At 43.7% G+C, this 16,602-nt stretch overlaps 2 protein-coding genes across 2 annotated transcripts; one reads left to right on the top strand and one right to left on the bottom strand.

Moving 5' to 3' along the window:
• Nucleotides 1–124: 124 nt before the first annotated feature.
• LOC128331247 (olfactory receptor 2D3-like) lies at nt 125–940 on the bottom strand. The gene has a single exon (XM_053264600.1). The coding sequence runs from the start codon at nt 938–940 to the stop codon at nt 125–127; it is 816 nt and encodes a 271-aa protein (XP_053120575.1).
• Nucleotides 941–12,954: 12,014 nt separating this feature from the next.
• On the top strand, nt 12,955–13,786 carry LOC128328790 (olfactory receptor 11G2-like). The gene has a single exon (XM_053258859.1). It carries the CDS (start codon nt 12,992–12,994, stop codon nt 13,595–13,597), a length of 606 nt encoding a protein of 201 aa, XP_053114834.1. The 5' UTR covers nt 12,955–12,991; the 3' UTR covers nt 13,598–13,786.
• The last annotated feature ends 2,816 nt before the right edge of the window (nt 13,787–16,602 follow it).

Below are 16,602 nucleotides of genomic sequence, written 5' to 3'. Positions count from 1 at the left end.
TGGCATTTGTGGCAAGGGATCTGTGTGGAATACATTCCTTGGGTGTATAGATTTGTGGATTTGGGGAGTTGATAAATTGAATACTAGTTCCCCCCCCCTTACACAACTGCCATATGGTTGAGACTCAGCTGACTTTTCCCATCACTTTGGATAAAGCCCCTTTAACTTCCTTGTTCCTTAGGCTGTAGATGATGGGGTTCAGCATGGGGGAGACCAGAGCATAGAAGACTGAGGCTCTTTTCTCCTGGTCTGCAGCATGTCTAGACCGGGGTTGCAAGTAAGTGAAGCCGATAGTACTGTAGAACAATGTGACGACTGTGAGGTGGGTGGCACAGGTGGAGAAAGCTCGTTGCCGGCCCCTGGCTGAGCGCATGCTGAGCACCACCCTGGCAATGTGGATGTAGGAGACCACGATGAAGGTGAAAGGCAGCATGAGGACAACCACACTCAGGGCAAAGATGAGGAGCTCTACCATATAGGTGTCCATGCAGACCAGCTGCAGTATGGCTGGCAGCTCACAGTAGAAGTGATTGACCCGATTGGGCCCACAGAAAGGGAAGCTTGCAGTAAGGGCAGTGAGCGTTGCAGTATTGAGGAAGGCTATGATCCAGCAGACGCCTGCCATCTTCATATACACTTGCATTCTCATTATGGTGGGATATTGCAGAGGGTGGCAGATGGCCACGTAACGGTCATATGACATGAAAGCTAGGATGAAGCACTCAGTCATCCCACAGGACAGGGCCAGGTTGAGCTGGGCCATGCATCTGTTGAAAGAGATGATGTTCACCGCAAAGACTAAGTGGACAAGCATCTGGGGGACAGTGATCATTGTAAAGAGTATGTCCAGCAATGAGAGGTTCCCAATGAAAAAGTACATGGCCGTGTGCAGGCGGGAATCCGCCCAGATCAAGAAGATGATAAGGCTGTTTCCAAGCATCGTAGCGAGAGACATGACCAGGCACGATCCCAAGAAGAGACGCTGCAATATGGGGTGACTGGTCAAGCCCAGAAGAATGAACTCCTTCACTGAGGTCCCATTATGACCCCACATCTTGCTCATCAGACTCCACCTGCAATGATGAAAATAATGATGGTAACAGGAAGGTCTCTCTGCTTTCAGCACCATACACATAACATACACAATATTATACAACTGTGTTCTTCAGCTGGGAGCTCATGAGCCTTATGAGGCTCACTGTGTCATTTTAATCAGCTCTCCAGGACTCTGTCCTTCCCCTTCCTTCTGCCATAGACTTTTGTGTTTCTCAGCTACTCACGTTGGCTGCTTGCATTCTAGTCTTAGCAGCTGCTTCCTTCCCTTATGTCATATGCAAACAAACTCAAATATATCCTGATCTGTTTCAGAACCCATGAAGCACTATGCTTTGTTGACTAAACTATGAAGAACTTCTGTTCAGAATGTTGTCCAACAAATAACTCCCAGAATATCACAAAGAAAACTGCACAATTTATGTTTGGGTTGTTTTTTGTTTTTTTGCTTTTCTATTCCACTTTTCTTTCATCATGAAATGTAAGGTGACATGATTGGGACCTGCAGGTGGCTACCTGTCTAACTAGGCACTGACCAGACCTCCTGTAGACTTGCTTAGCTTATCAAGGCAGCTGTGCCTTCAGATCTTAGATCATGCCCTAGAACCTTCTTCCAATTAATTCAAATGCATCTTAAAATCTAGCAAGTTCTGTGGAAAATATAGTTTCACATAGATATCATTTATACAGAAACGTGTTCTGTTTTCCAGTCTTGTTGCATAGCAGCAAATATTTCTGACTTAAATTATTCTCCCTTCCTGGTGGGGTAGCACTTTCAGAAGTTGCATGGTGTGTTGATGGATGCTGTGAACAGAATCCACATACATTCTCCTAGTGCAAAGGGAAGGGAAAGTCTCAGTAGAGACATTTTACTAACATATCTGACCACTCAGACTCATGGGTTATTGCAAACACCTACACCTGTACAAGCAAATCGATGTTTGGGATAAATATACATCTATCCAGGTAGGTGTATGTGTAATATATAAAGGTAAAGTTGTGCTGTCAAGCCAGTGTCGACTCCTGGCAACCACAGGGCCATGTGGTTTTCTTTGGTAGAATACACGCAGTATGAGATGATGCCTTCCAGCAACTTCCTATATCGCTGCTGCCCAATATAGTTGTTTACTATAGTCTGGGAAACATACCATAGCGGATTTTAACCGACAACCTCTTGCTCACTAGGCAAGTTACTTCCCCACTGCGCCATTAGGTGTAATATAGACATAGATAAAATAACACAAATACAATGTGTTGAAGCTCTTCTCACAATCAGTGAGAAGAGTTTCCTCCTGGCCTGCAGGAAGAGCGGGCTTAGCCCGCTCTTCCCGCAGATGATCAGAAGGCAGCCCTGGGTGGCTGGATGGGCCACCCACACAACTGCCGGCTCTGTCATTGAGCCAGCAGGGGCTGTGGGGATCAGGGGCCACGTGGCATCCTGGAGAGACCCCCAAACCCAGGAGGCTGCTTGCAGCATCCCAGTCGGGGGCCTACTCGTGTGTTGCCACGTGCCGCAGCAACACACAATCAAATAGATGAGGTTAACAGGGTGCCTGCTCCGTAAACCTCATCTAAGGGGAGGGGTACTTTTGGAGGTTTGCTGTCAGGAGCCATGCAGCTCCCGTGGCACAAGACAATCGGCCAAAAGCGGGCTAGGCTCCCTTAGCCTGCTTTTGGCCGATCGTGAGAATAGCCTCGTTGTTTTAGATAGATAGATAGATAGATAGATAGATAGATAGATAGATAGATAGATAGATAGAATACGCACATATTATAATATACACATATATATAATATCATCCGTCCTATTACTAGACAGCATCTTTGGTCTTTTTGGGTGATGGGTCTTAGCACTCATATTTTTGAACTAATACGTATTGTCACAACATGACACCAAATGCAAGGGCGATCCTTGCTTCTATAAACATGTATAGGATTGAGCTTATTGCGGCTACTTCTCCAGTCCATCCACTCACTTCAGCAGCACATGGCAGCACTTCCCAAAGTGCAGGCAGCAGTTGTATTCTGCAGCTCCTAGTTGCAGCCACAGTGCAGTGACAAAATTAGTGCCATTGCACTGGGTCCCAAGACTGGTTCATTGAAGGTTGCTCTGTTCTGTCAGGCACTTAATGAACTTACAATGAACTTCCAGGTTGGCAGTGATGTGGACAATCATTTCAGGCACACACTTTTTAATATACGTTTGCTTAGCACTGAAGGCACAGAGGTCATTCACACAATCAAAAATTGTGTTCTGCCCAGGTTTGGGAGCTGTGTGCACTCCCAATTTTCAGTTGTGTGGAAGCAAGGTAGGAGGAAAAACTGGGTAGCTTTAACTCCCTTACCTCCTACCTGCTTACACACAACCAGAAATTTGGAGCGCACACCACTCGCAAGCCTGGGTAGAACAGTTTTTGATTGTGTGGATGACCTCACAATGTCCTACAGTAGCTTTTTGTGAGACTAGGAACCCAACAAGAAACTGCCATTGAGAATTCCATATCCTGGCATGCCACCTTGCCAAGATCACTGCCCCTCAGCTAAGAGATCAATCCAACTGCCCATCAACTCCTTTGCATTTCTTATGGCAGCAAAATCATACTTGCTACACATTTGCTACATTCAGTTTCATGTAATAGTTTTTCGAAGCAAGCATCCATCTTGAAGTTTAAGAAAGGCCTTTCAGCGTTATACTGTATTTACTTTAATTGAAGATGACTCTGAATTTGACCTGAATCGAAGACTACCCCCTTAAAAATTAGAGGTCAAATACATGTTATACCTACTTTACTCAAAAGGAACAGGACTCTGAATTTAAGATAACCTCCTGATTTCTAATATCAAAAAAACTTGGATTCAGGTTAATATAGTACACACGTGTGCCTTCTTGGTGATCGGCAGAGAATCCAACAGCATTAAACAACCAGAATCCAGAGTCTGGCTTCAGTGCAATGTTACCAATGAAATCTCTGATGTTTACATATAGCTTTTCACATCTACTTCAATTTTGGGGACAAAATTTTCATACACAATGGGATGTGCAATGGAACATGTGCATGGACAAAAGAGTCTGGATTTTTTTTTTTTAAGCCCCTCTCCAAAAATGGCCCAATCTCTGAGCAAAGCATGTTGGAGTCTGGCCAGTGTCTAGTTGATATGTACAGTGCTCTGGGACGTCAGTGTATCCCTAGGCTACCTTGCCTTTCACTCTGAACATGCAGTTTTGCAGAAAATTGAACAAAATCTGATCTCTCTGGTGCCCTCCAGAGAATGGTACCCCTAGCCTGGGCCTATGGGTCCTACTGGGAAATTGATCTTTGAGTGTATTCCCTCTCCCTATAAACTGGAGCCACTGTTTCACTACTTCTGTTGTTTTTCTGTGAGATCACTGTGGATACTAAAATGCCATACTAGTATTCCTAAACCACAAAACAAATATAAACAAATAAATCAATACTTTTAGACATCTCACTGTCTGGTTGATCAATGATTGTTTTGTGGGTGAATTTTGGGTGTTGGGTGTTTTTGTTTTCATTCTTGGAAATTCCTTCAAGTTTACGAACGATTTGTGGTAATTGTTTTGCTTTTGGTAATCCAGAGTCAAAATAATATTATTGATAACAATCAGTAGGCATAAAACACTGGCCCACATACACCACCATGACCTTCAACCACATGTGGCTGAACATGTGTGTGGTGTTGTGTGTGTGTAAAACCCCACCTATATCATTGCAGAATGGGGTAGTTCTGCTCTGACTTAAAGTTGCACAAATGCAGTTCCATGACAGAACACCCATTTTTACTAATGGGTGTTGTGTTGTGCAACTGTGTTTGTGCAACTTTAAATCAAAGTGGAACTGCCCTGTTCTATAACAGCATGGATGATGTTTTACACACACAGGTAGCAGTGTGGGCAGTGCACTACAATCTGCATATCATTGCACTGTATGGGGGCTATTTAAAAAAAAAACACACAACATACCTTCTATACATTATTGAAGTAATTTGGGCAATTGTACAAACAGCCCAATAAAACAGACCAGTGTTGTTATCCATATGCTATAGAGTAGATGGGGGAAGCAAAGTGGCTGCAAATTATTGGCTTGCATAGGCCCACATCATTGAGTTAATGAGTGGTTATATATTTGAAGCAGATATTTGACATCTCTATTTCTTAGCCATATATTCACATAAAGAGTCCACTTGCTTCTATGGTTGAATCTGTCATCATGATTCATGCACTGGCATTTATTCATATCATACTGCAGGATGGGAGGGATGCCCCCAAAAAACTAATGTGCCATTGACATTTGAGGTGAAAAAGCCAAAAGTGATATTTTTTGCTTTTGAAAGGCTACTCTGGAATAATCCATACATTCTGGTCATCTTAACAAATCACATGCTTTTCAATCAGTTTATTCTATTAATCCATCAAGCAACCATCCTTACATGAAAATATCGGGGAGAGAGAAATCCACTTTAGAATTGCAATTTACAACTATTTGACATGGGAAAATGTATCATTTAGGGGGTGGAAGTCAGTTCTGACTGTGGAGCATCTCTGCTGTGAGAGCTTACTGGCCACAACAGCCCAAGAGATGACTTCATATGCAGAATTTCACATGCAGCTTTTGCTTCTTTTGCTTCTGCCTGCATGCAGACCCATGTACAAAGAATAATCTCCAGTCAGTTTTTACTACATGCATACATCTATCTATCTAGTACTTACAAAGAACAAATGAGGTCGTACAACTTTGTCTGGACTGTACCAATTCGAAACCCACATTGGGGGCTTACCTGATAAAATACCTGATAGACAAAAGTCATAGAAAATTAACAGAGAGAATATTAAACTGGGACCCTTCTTCCGGACAGCTAGGAAATGTTTTTGTATGGCACATTCAGTCATGTGTGTCCCTGGCAGCAATGTGAAGAGGTGCAGTGAAGTAGTATGTTAACCACCTTGTTTGCTCATCATGAGAACATAGCCTCAGCTGAAAAGGAGTTGTACTTCCATATCACATGCCTCCCACCCTGAAATTACCCCCACATACATGCATCTGTAAACGTGGTAGGAAAACACCTCCACCATGCAAATCTGCCATTATTTACCTGCTAGTTATGTTAAATCAATTCCATATGTTACCTGTTTTCTATGGTTCAGATACCATGTGAAGAATTATCATCAACAATTGCATACACTTCTGAAAGCCCTGGTCTTTAAAGGTTTGGACTACATTTCAGAATATATATTGTTTTTAATAACAGAAAACTCACGTAGCTGTCAATTGGGGGTAGGATCCAAAAGGAACACTGACACTTTTGATTGGAAGCAACTATTCATCTGGTGAATAAGAACAAAGTCGTTAAGATGTATTGGAAGACCCAAGAGCCTCCACACAATCTGGAAGAAACATTCTTTGGACAGAGGCATACATGACTGAATTATTCCTATATCTGAACCAACACAGAGAATATCTTGCCTTCCATAATGTATACAAGAATTCCTTGGAGGAGGTCCAACCATACATGGAGATTTGCCTAACTCTTCAAAGCTGAAAGGTTGCCAAACAGAATCAAATGGAGGTGGTGGGGGGAGGAGGAAGCCACAATGAGACACCAAAATATCAAAGGCATTGCCTTAAAGAAGTTTAGGTCTGAAGATTTTATTGCTTTTTAATTAGGCAAATGTCTTGTTTTATAAAACAAGAGACCTGTACAGCTCTGCGAAATAATTGCAGCATAATTCTTGCCAAAGTCAATGGAACAGCTCTGCTAGGAGACCAAGAGGTCATTCACACAATCAAAAATGGTGTTCTATCCCAGCTTGGGAGCTGTGTGTGCTCCCAGTGTTGAAGTTGTCCGGAAGTAAGGTAGGAGGAAAACCTGGGTAGAAGTGATTGTGTGGAAGCAAGGGAGGAGGAAAAGCTACCCAGGTTTTTCTCCTAACTTGTTTCCACACAATCACTTCTACCCAGGTTTTTCTCTTACCTTGCTTCCACACAACCAAAAATTGAGAGCCCACACACAGCTCCCAAACCCAGGTAGAACACCATTTTTGATTGTGTGAATGACCTCCATGAATAGTATAGGAACTGAAATAAAGAATAATAGCTGGCATCCTAGCTACAATGTGTTTGCACTTCTAGAGGCTGTGGGGGTGTGATCACATGACCCCCCATGATCACGTGACCTCACATGACTCCCCCATCCCCCTGTAAGAGTGCAGTTCTACAAGAGCCTTCAGACTCCAGAGCACGGGGAGCACTTCAGAGTCCAAAGGCCCTTTCACAACTGCTTCCCTTCCCTTCGTGCTTTTCATGCAGGGGATGGGGCAGTTGCGCAATGGGCCCCTTCCTCACCCTGCAGCCCCTAGAAGTGCAAGCACATCATTAGTCAGGATAACAGCCTGTTTAACTATATATCCATTTTAAAAATGTGTACTCCTCCCAATCTCACAGTGTCAACTCATGGCAGGTTACAGCGATAAATTCAAATAAAATTGAACTGATGGCTATAGGCTTGCATGGGGAAATTAGCTCAGGAAGGAACAGTTCCATGTCAGATTAAGTTTATACAAAGTCCCTATTCAACTTGCAGGCCCCTACTGGACAAGCTTATATCCACTGGAGGAGGATGCCAGCTGGCAGCCCATGTTCCTCCCACCAGGTCCCCCTCCTCCCACCACACCACCTGTGTCTGACATCAGATGATGCGTCTGACCTCAGACGCGGGGGGCATGCCTTCGTCCGCACAGCCTGAGAGCAAATATATTTATTTTATTTATTTTATTTATTTATTTTATTTATATACCGCCCTTCCAAAATGGCTCATTTAATGGCTCATTTAAAAGCAGGGAGAATGTCCTTGGCCGCTCTGTGAATGCATGGAAAACATGACAAATGTTTTAGATTAAGTTAAGAAGTAGTTGTTAAAACAATACAATAATAAGATACTATTAAACAGAAATAAAATCTGTAGTGACTCAAAATCTGAGTTACACCTTCCCCCCGCAAAACAGCCCACACAATTAAGATGAGAGATAGTTAAGAAAGGGACTAAGAGCATCCCCACTTGACACATTTCTTGGATGTCCCTTTATCATGTGGGGGTGGTTCATTTGAACCACCACTCCACATGGAACCCAAAGAAATGCACTGGAAGGACATCAGGATGTCCAGGAAGTCTCCAGGACAGGAGTACTCTTGGCATGTCCTCCTCCCTAATTGTGTGGGCCAGTTTGTGGGAGGAATGTATCATCCAAACTGGACCTGTGTTTTTAGAAATGGTTTCCCATATATATGGTGAAGATAAGTCTGACACTTCACCCTTAAGAATAGTGATAGTAAAATGGGCAGACTGGATAGATAAGTCTTTTCCAAACACCATTAGTAGTAAGCATCCACATAGACACTTGGTTGTAATCAATTGTTGGAGCAGTCAACATATGTCGAATTTCACTGTTTAAGTGAAGGATAATTCATGGAAAGGGCTCAAGTAAAACCCAGTGGGTGATATGCAGACTAAGTTACTCAACAGTACTGCTAAAGAGTTACTTTAAAGGAAAACTTCATTTTAATACAACTTTCATCAGGTAATCAGCCAGCATAACGTAGTGGTTAGAGGACTGGACTAGAACCAGGAAGATCTGAGTTCAAATCCCCATTCAACCATGAAACTTACTGGGTGACTTTGAGTCACTCATGTATCTCTCAGCCTAACCTACCTCACAGGGTTGTTGTGAGGATAAAAATAACCATGCTCTGAGCTCCTTGAGGAAAAGCGGGATATAAATGTAATAATAACAACAACAACTCAGGATGTCAGCTACTAACCCCTGCTAACTGAGCAAAGAGACACCCTTTAAAGTGGTGATTCTCTTATATTTAGTAGAAGGAGAGCAACTGGCCCTATCCAACCCCAGCACTGCATCTCTCCAATGGCTGTTGCTGATATCTGTTTTATGTTTCCTTTTAGATTCTTTTTAGATTAGTTTTGTATCTGTTTTATGTTTTTTTTGTGAGCCCTTTGGGTACAGGGGGCCATCTTATTTATGTATTATTTATTTTCCTATGAAAATTGCTTTGAGAACTTTGTTCGAAGATCACTATATAAATATTCATAGTAGTAATAGTAGTAGTAATGTAATGTCATCACACCATGAGGTTTCCTGTCCCTTGCTCTTAGCTATTGAATGACTCTGATGGGAAAACTAACAATATCCTCCTTCTGACATTATTGAGTGCAGCGGTGCACATGGCTATATCTAGGAAAGCAAGGAGCAAGTGCTGACCAGGAGCTATCACTCACCCCCTACAGTGTGGACCTACATGGTCCTGTTTGTGTGAGGGGGGAAGCACCAAAACTGTGATTGCTGCTGCTTCCATGAGCAGCAAACCCTGGAGATCCATTCTGCTGCTCACAGAAGTGCCTGCCATCGTGATTATAGTGCTTCCCCCTTCACACAAAAAGGACCATAATCAAGAGTGCCCGGTAGGAGTGTGGGGAGAGAGAGACATCTTCCGGGTGGGACTTGCTCACGGCTTTCCCAGCTGAAACTGTGAGTGCCACTGCACTCAATAATGTATTGAATAGGGCTAATATGGTGATGTCACATTAGGGTCTTCAAATTATTTAAGACATAAGCTTCCATTCAGAGTTAATAGAAGTATTTGGGTAAGTACGCTAGTTCATATTCACACTACCCCACCACCCATTTTATCATTATTTCTTATCATTATCATTTCCATCCATTGTGCCCTCTTATCTCCCAAGAAACCATATCAAACACCCCAGGCCATACTCTGTCCTGAGAATCTGCAGTTCTATGAATTCCCTAGATGCCAAAATTTTGCTATCACTGAAGCTGTTTTAAGAGCTTCAGAATAAATATTCCCTTACCACAAATGGAGAATTTCAGTTATTCTCAATGGCAAGGGACTATTCACTTCCCAACCAAATTATGATTAATTAGTGAGGAGAGGAAAAAAAGTACCCTTGAGGCAGAAATACACTAGGCAGAAAAAAGCATACCATATATTGTGAAATATAAGAGTTTCATTTCTGTGTAGAATGAATCGTACAGTGGAAGATGGGACCAGAAGACAGATTTTACTACCCATATTAAAAACTGAAGCATTTTCATCATACAGTAAATCAGTCATTGACATTAGTTTCAGCCTTCGCTCATCAAAAATGCCACAGCAAAACTCCACTGAATAAGGTAAAACTGAGATAGTCTGATTAACTTTTATTTTTGGTCTATTGAGTGTGAACCAGAGTGTGAACCTACTGAGGAGGAGCAAAGGAGTACTGCGTGTATTCTAGACAGTGCTTTCAGTTCCCCTGAACTGTGCTTTCAGAGAAGAGAGCTAGTCTGGTAGTAGCAAGCATGCAGGGGCGTAGCAAGATGGGAGTGGGCCCAGAGACAAGATTTTAAAATGCCCCCCCCCACTGAAGCTCAGCTCATGAAGTAAAGAAATCTTAAATGAGGCTGAATCGTGGTCACAAAAAGCAGAGTAAAATTATACACACACACACACATACGTGTGTGCCACAATAAAACATCACCCTAAATTATCTTTTAAAAGGTTTTGTAAATTGTGGACGATGCAAGTCATTTAATGGTCCTAGAGAAAGACCTGCTGTTCTGGTAGCTCCAGGTCTTAACATCCACATTCGTTTCGGAGGATGAATACAACTGAAGGAAGCCTGGGCGGGTGCATGGCTGGGGGAGTCGGTCATGTGACTTACCTCTGAAGGGCCCCCCAAGGCTGTGGGCCCCCAGACAACTGTCTCCCCTTGCCCTATGATAGTTACGCCCCTGCAAGCATGTCTTGTCCACTTAGCTAAGCAGAGTCCTGGTTGCATATGAAAGGGAGACTAGAATTGTGAGCACTGTAAGATATTCCCCTGAGGGGATGGAGCCGCTCTGGGAAGAGCATCTAGGTTCCAAGTTCCTTCCCTGGCATCTCCAAGATAGGGCTAAGAGAGATTCCTGTCTGCAACCTTGGAGGAGCTGCTACCAGTCTGTGTAGACAATACTGAGTGAGATGGACTCACTATGGTCTAACTCAGTATATGACAGCTTCCTATGTTCCTATGTTCCCTGTGGATGGATGATGAAGATCAGCAGGTCCACCTAATGCTCATTCATGAATAGAATGCACACCCTAAAGCATATTAATAATCAGTTATGGAGCATTTCTGAAGCACTTCTCATAATCTTGTTGCCTATACAACATCCTTGTAAGGTTGCTCTTCCAAACCCATGGGTTGTATGCAAAGGTTTCCTTCTACTGATGGAAGCAGGTTCCTATAATGGAAAGACTCCTTTTCCATCAGGTAAATTTTACTTTGGCAGAGGAAGCCCTTTCCATTGGTGGAAGAGAACATTTGGATCCAACCCATAGAAAGAAAGGCATTGCTCTTGTTTCTCTGTGTGTACATTAATGTAACCCTAGTCATCTGCACATATGTCTAGGTGATAGAACATGTGGTGGTGTCTCAGCTGCAGAGGGTCTTGGATGATACATATCTAGATCCCTTTCAGTCTGGCTTTCATCCTGGATATGGGACGGAAATGGCCTTAGTCACCCTAGTGGATAACCTATGCCAGGAGCTTGACAGGGGGAGTGTGCATGGGACATCATTAGAAGGGCTGCCAGGCAGGGCCAGACACAGGCCGCCATTTGGCTGGCTCTGCACCTGCCTTCCCCATTGGTGATGAATGGGGGAAGTTGTCAGCAGTGGACAGATGAGAGCTCCAGAAATGACCCTGACAGGGTTTTTAATGTGAGCATGGAAGAAGATGAAGTGGCAAGCATCTTCTTCTCCCCAACCTGTGATTCAAGCTTCTTGAGCTCCTGATTTAAGCTTTGCAGGCTTGTGGTTAGAGGCAAGGAGAAGAGGCTGTTGGCAGCTCCTTCTTCTCACCCTGTGCACCTTCCAGACCTGGAAAGGTCAAATCAAGAGCCAATGGGCTTCACAGGACCCCACTGCCACCACAAAGCCCCAAGACTGTCAGCCATTACCCAATGTGGTTCACCTCTGATGCCACTTTTGAACATGATTGTCACTGTAACTCTCCACAGTAGAGGTGGGAATAAATCCAAACTGTCCATGCCGGATATAATGGAATTCTGAGAGTGCAGCAGGCAAGAAGCTATATCCACTTAATTTAATTAACAAAGAAAAACCAAAATACGTAAATACATAGCTTGCTGTACTGGTCTATTAGAAGAAAAATCCACAATCCAAAGTACATAATGCTTTTATTATTACCAACCAAAGGTATAAGGACTCATTTTAGAAGAAGCTTTGAAATCATTTTTGCATTTCAGTTTCTCCTTGGAGGAACCCTGAACTACACTTCAGATTCAACTTTGAAGAAATTCCAGTTCCAACTTGTGAATAATCACTTCTAGCTAGTAATGTGTGATTGTATTGCATATACATCCAAAAATCTCTACCACTACTTCAACAATCTATTATGAAATCATGATGCATGCATGTGTGTGTTAAATGTTTAAGCAACAGATAGATTTTTAAAATAACCATGCTTTGTTTGATTTTCAGGAATGAAGAGATGAATAAATTGGGAAACCAAACAATCATTTCAGAATTAAAGCTCCGTGGTTTTGGTGATGCACCGCACTTGCAGATTCTTCTCTTCCTCCTCTTCCTGCTGATCTACATCTGTACTATGGTTGGCAACATCCTCATCATTTTGCTAATAATTTTGGAGCAACAGCTTCACACACCCATGTACTTCTTCTTAGTCAACTTGTCCTGCTTGGACAGCTGCACAGTTTCCACGGTCCTTCCCAAGGTGCTTGCTGGCTGCCTGAATGGGTATCGAACAATTTCTGTGTGGGGTTGTATTGCCCAGTTCTATTTCTTTGCTGCTGTGGTTGCTACACAGTGCTATCTCTTATCCATGATGTCTTATGATCGGTATTTAGCCATTTGCAGACCTCTCCACTATGCCTCTCTTATGGATAGAAGGCTGTGCTTTCGTCTAGCAGCTGGCTCCTGGATCAATGGGTTCATAGGGATGTCAGTATACATACCATTGATGTCCCAGTTAATATTCTGTGGGCCCAAAGATATTGACCATTTTTTCTGTGATGTGAGCCCATTAATGAAGCTTTCTTGCAGTGAAACCAAGACCATGGAGTTAGTGACCACCATTTTCTCATCCATTTTCACACTGCCTCCGTTCATGTTAACCCTGACATCCTACATATTAATTGTCAACAGTATCATGAGAATCCCATCCACAACTGGGAAGAAAAAGGCCTTCTCCACATGCTCTTCTCATCTCCTTGTGGTTTCCATTTTCTACGGGACCTTAATCATAGTCTATGTGCTTCCAAAGACAGAGAAACTGAGAAAATTAAATGAAGCCTTCTCTGTGTTTTACTCCATCCTGACTCCCTTGATCAACCCTCTGATATACAGCCTGAGAAACCGAGAGATGAGGAAGGCCCTGAGAAAGTTTCTTGGGAAGTTTGTAAAGCTCTTAAGGCCTCAGGAAATCTAAGAACATTGGTCTACAACATTTTCCCCTGATATGGTGATGGAGAGATCTGTCTAAGAATAATGGCTAACGTACAACACAATGCACCTGCCTTGGCAGAGGGATGTGTTTGCCTTCTGCCCTAGCCCAGAGCCTGTCTTCACTGCTAGTGGAGGCAGGGGAGGCTCTGTGCACACTAAGTAGGGGTGTGCGACCGGGTCGGCTCGTGCTCGAACTGAGCCAGTGCCATAAAGAGTGAAGCTGGTCTGAGTTTGTGTCGAGCCAAACCAGTTCTAAAAACCCTCTCAAAGGGGTGAGCTGGCTTGAGGAGCTTGAGGAGTGCACTTGCAAAGGGGAATCTGGGAAAGATTGCCCCTTACAAGTAAAGGGCTTTCTAGAAAGTAAATGTGGGGGCAGGGGAGGAAAAGGTAGTCTTTACCTTTTAAAATGTGATGTGGGGATGACAGGGGCAGGAGCTCCTCCAACCCCCCTGCCAACCTCCCAAATGACAGGCCGTGCCAGCTGCGGCCCATTTTGGGACTCTGCGCATGTTTGACCACCATTAGAGTGACCGATGCATGTGCCCAGAGGCCATTTGTGTCACCATGCAATTTGTGTGGTGACACAAATGGCCTCTGTGCGTGTGTGGAGGTCACTCAAATGGTGGCTGCACATTCACAGAGGCCCAAAACAGGCCCCAGATGGCTCGGCCTGTCATTTGGGAGGCTGGCAGGAGGGGATTGGAGAAGCCCCCTCCACCATCCCCACCTCCGCCATCCCTGCTTCCAGTGCTGCTTTTTAAAAGGTAAAGACTGCCCTTTTCCTTGCCCTCCCCCACCTTTACTTTCTGGAAAACCCTTTACTTGTAAAGGGGAATCCTTGTCAGATTCCCCTTTACATGGATACCCCTCTAGGTGGCTCATGAGCTGGCTCCCCCAGCTCAACAGCCAGACCAGACTGGGCCACAGCTCAATCGAACCCAAGCCAAACCGAGAAAACTGGTTCCATGCACATTTTTAACATTAAGGTGTATGCAATCACTGTTCCATTGTTACCGCCATGATTCCTAATGGTGGTCATGGCAGGCCAGTGATTACACATACCTTAATGTGCACAAAGCCTCTCCCACCTCCATTAGAAGTGGTAATGGGCTCTCAGTTGGGGCAGAAGGCACACACATTGCTCTTTCATGAGAGGTGCACTGTGCTGTGTGTTAGCCAATATTTAGTAACCCAAAACACTCCAGTTTTAAATGAGAGTTAAGATGTTTTACATTCTCATTCTTGCCCTCAAAAGCATGGACATTTCATAGCAAGGTACCCATCTTCATTTCCATGCTTTATAAACTTTAAAGACTTTGTACAGTGTCATATATTATGCTGTTTGTAGAAATGAAACTCCATGCACACATATTTTGCCATATACCTCATCATCCCAGGGATATATTTTCATGGAGAACTATACCACGTGAACTAAACTTTTAGTAATTGTTTTGTGGGATAAGGATGATGAGGATGATGAGACTGATGAGGCTGATGAACCATTTTTCAATAGCAAAAGTTCTTAAAGGGGTCCACATAGCAAAAGGAATGGGGGAAAATGGTTCCTTGCTACCCCAAAGGGCACAAATGAGACGCCAATAGCCACTGCAGAGTGTCTATGCTGAGCTAGATGGGGACAGTTGCTCTCACTCTGCTAAATATAGAAAGTCAGCACTTTAAAACATGCCCTTTGCTTGTCTTGGCATTGCAACACAGCTACAAAAAGCAGAGTGAGCTAGGGAAGAGAGATTATTTAGACTAAGGGCTGATACAGATGATACTTGCACACAACGCAGCAGAAAGAATGCACACTGACATATCTTCCCCACTCATTGTGCTGTTCCACCCCTCATGGTGATGTGATCCAGGTTGCTGAGCATGGATGTGCCATCCATCACGGCTATGACACTTCCCCCTTTAGACAGCAGAGCCATAACTATAAGTGACAGGTGCGAGGTGGTGAGTGACAGCTCTGGCGTAGGAGTTCTTCCCCGCTTCCGGAGCTGTAAACGTGAGCATTGCTGTGCTCAGTAACATGTGAAAGAGGTTCATGTTGCAAGATTAGGAGTGCTTTGGATGTTCTATTTCCCTTCCCCCAGACATGACTATGTGGGGTGGAATGGTGGGGAAGACAAATAACTCCTCAAATGGCAAATGCTACTGGAATCTGAACTGGCTGTAGGGTGGCAGTTGTCTAGTCTCAGGATTTACTGTTAGAGATGATTTGGGTGATAGTCTTCTGGCTCATAAAATTAAAAGGGGAATGTGTTGAAAGTATGCCTGCTCTGATATCTATTGCAGATGTCCTGATCCCCTACCAGTGTGCCCCATGTGTGTGTGTGTGTGTGTGAGATATTTTCATAAAACAAGGATGGGTATGCCCTTGGTGCATCCCCATTTTAATTGTGAAGGCTGGAAAAGTCTTGTCTGAACTGGAGCTTTGATATTCAGATGTTTTAGGGATTGTTGGTTAATAAGGTCTCAATGGCTGCATTCGCACATAATGCGAAACTGCAGTTAAATCAGACAGAGGTTTGCATTTGTGAACGTCCAAATGCGTGAAACCACAGTTTTGCGGCAAAATTGACCTCCAGTTTCCCTTGCCAATTTGAATCTTAGGTTTGTAGTGAATTTCACTATCCCAACCAGAGGTTTTGCAGCAGCAGTGTTACATACAAATGTGGATGCTGCCTTAACCACAGTTTTGTGCTGTTTCTGGAACTGTAATCATAAAGAGATTGGTCCAGACTTGCCCGGGATCACACCTGCTTCTTCCCTGGGGTGCTTCTCGCTGCCTGCCTCTCTGAGCACTTGCCCTTCCCCCCACTCCAATCTAATATAGCAATTGCCTGGCCACTTCCCACCCCAAGCCTCCAAGCCCATCAAACAGGAAAGTCACATGTGGGAATGGTCTCTTCCCACTCTGTCCCTTGTTCCCCCCTTCTGACAGTCAGGAGAGAAAGGGGATGCGGTGGTAAGATGGGCACT

The sequence above is a fragment of the Hemicordylus capensis genome, chromosome 6 (genome assembly GCF_027244095.1).
Source record: "Hemicordylus capensis ecotype Gifberg chromosome 6, rHemCap1.1.pri, whole genome shotgun sequence".
Taxonomy (NCBI): Eukaryota; Metazoa; Chordata; class Lepidosauria; order Squamata; family Cordylidae; genus Hemicordylus; species Hemicordylus capensis.
This window is presented reverse-complemented; position numbering and strand designations above follow the sequence as displayed.

Bases quoted from the DNA above. Each gene is read 5' to 3' on its own strand.
- LOC128331247 (XM_053264600.1), bottom strand. From the start codon at position 940: ATGCTTGGAAACAGCCTTATCATCTTCTTGATCTGGGCGGATTCCCGC.
- LOC128328790 (XM_053258859.1), top strand. From the start codon at position 12,992: ATGATGTCTTATGATCGGTATTTAGCCATTTGCAGACCTCTCCACTAT.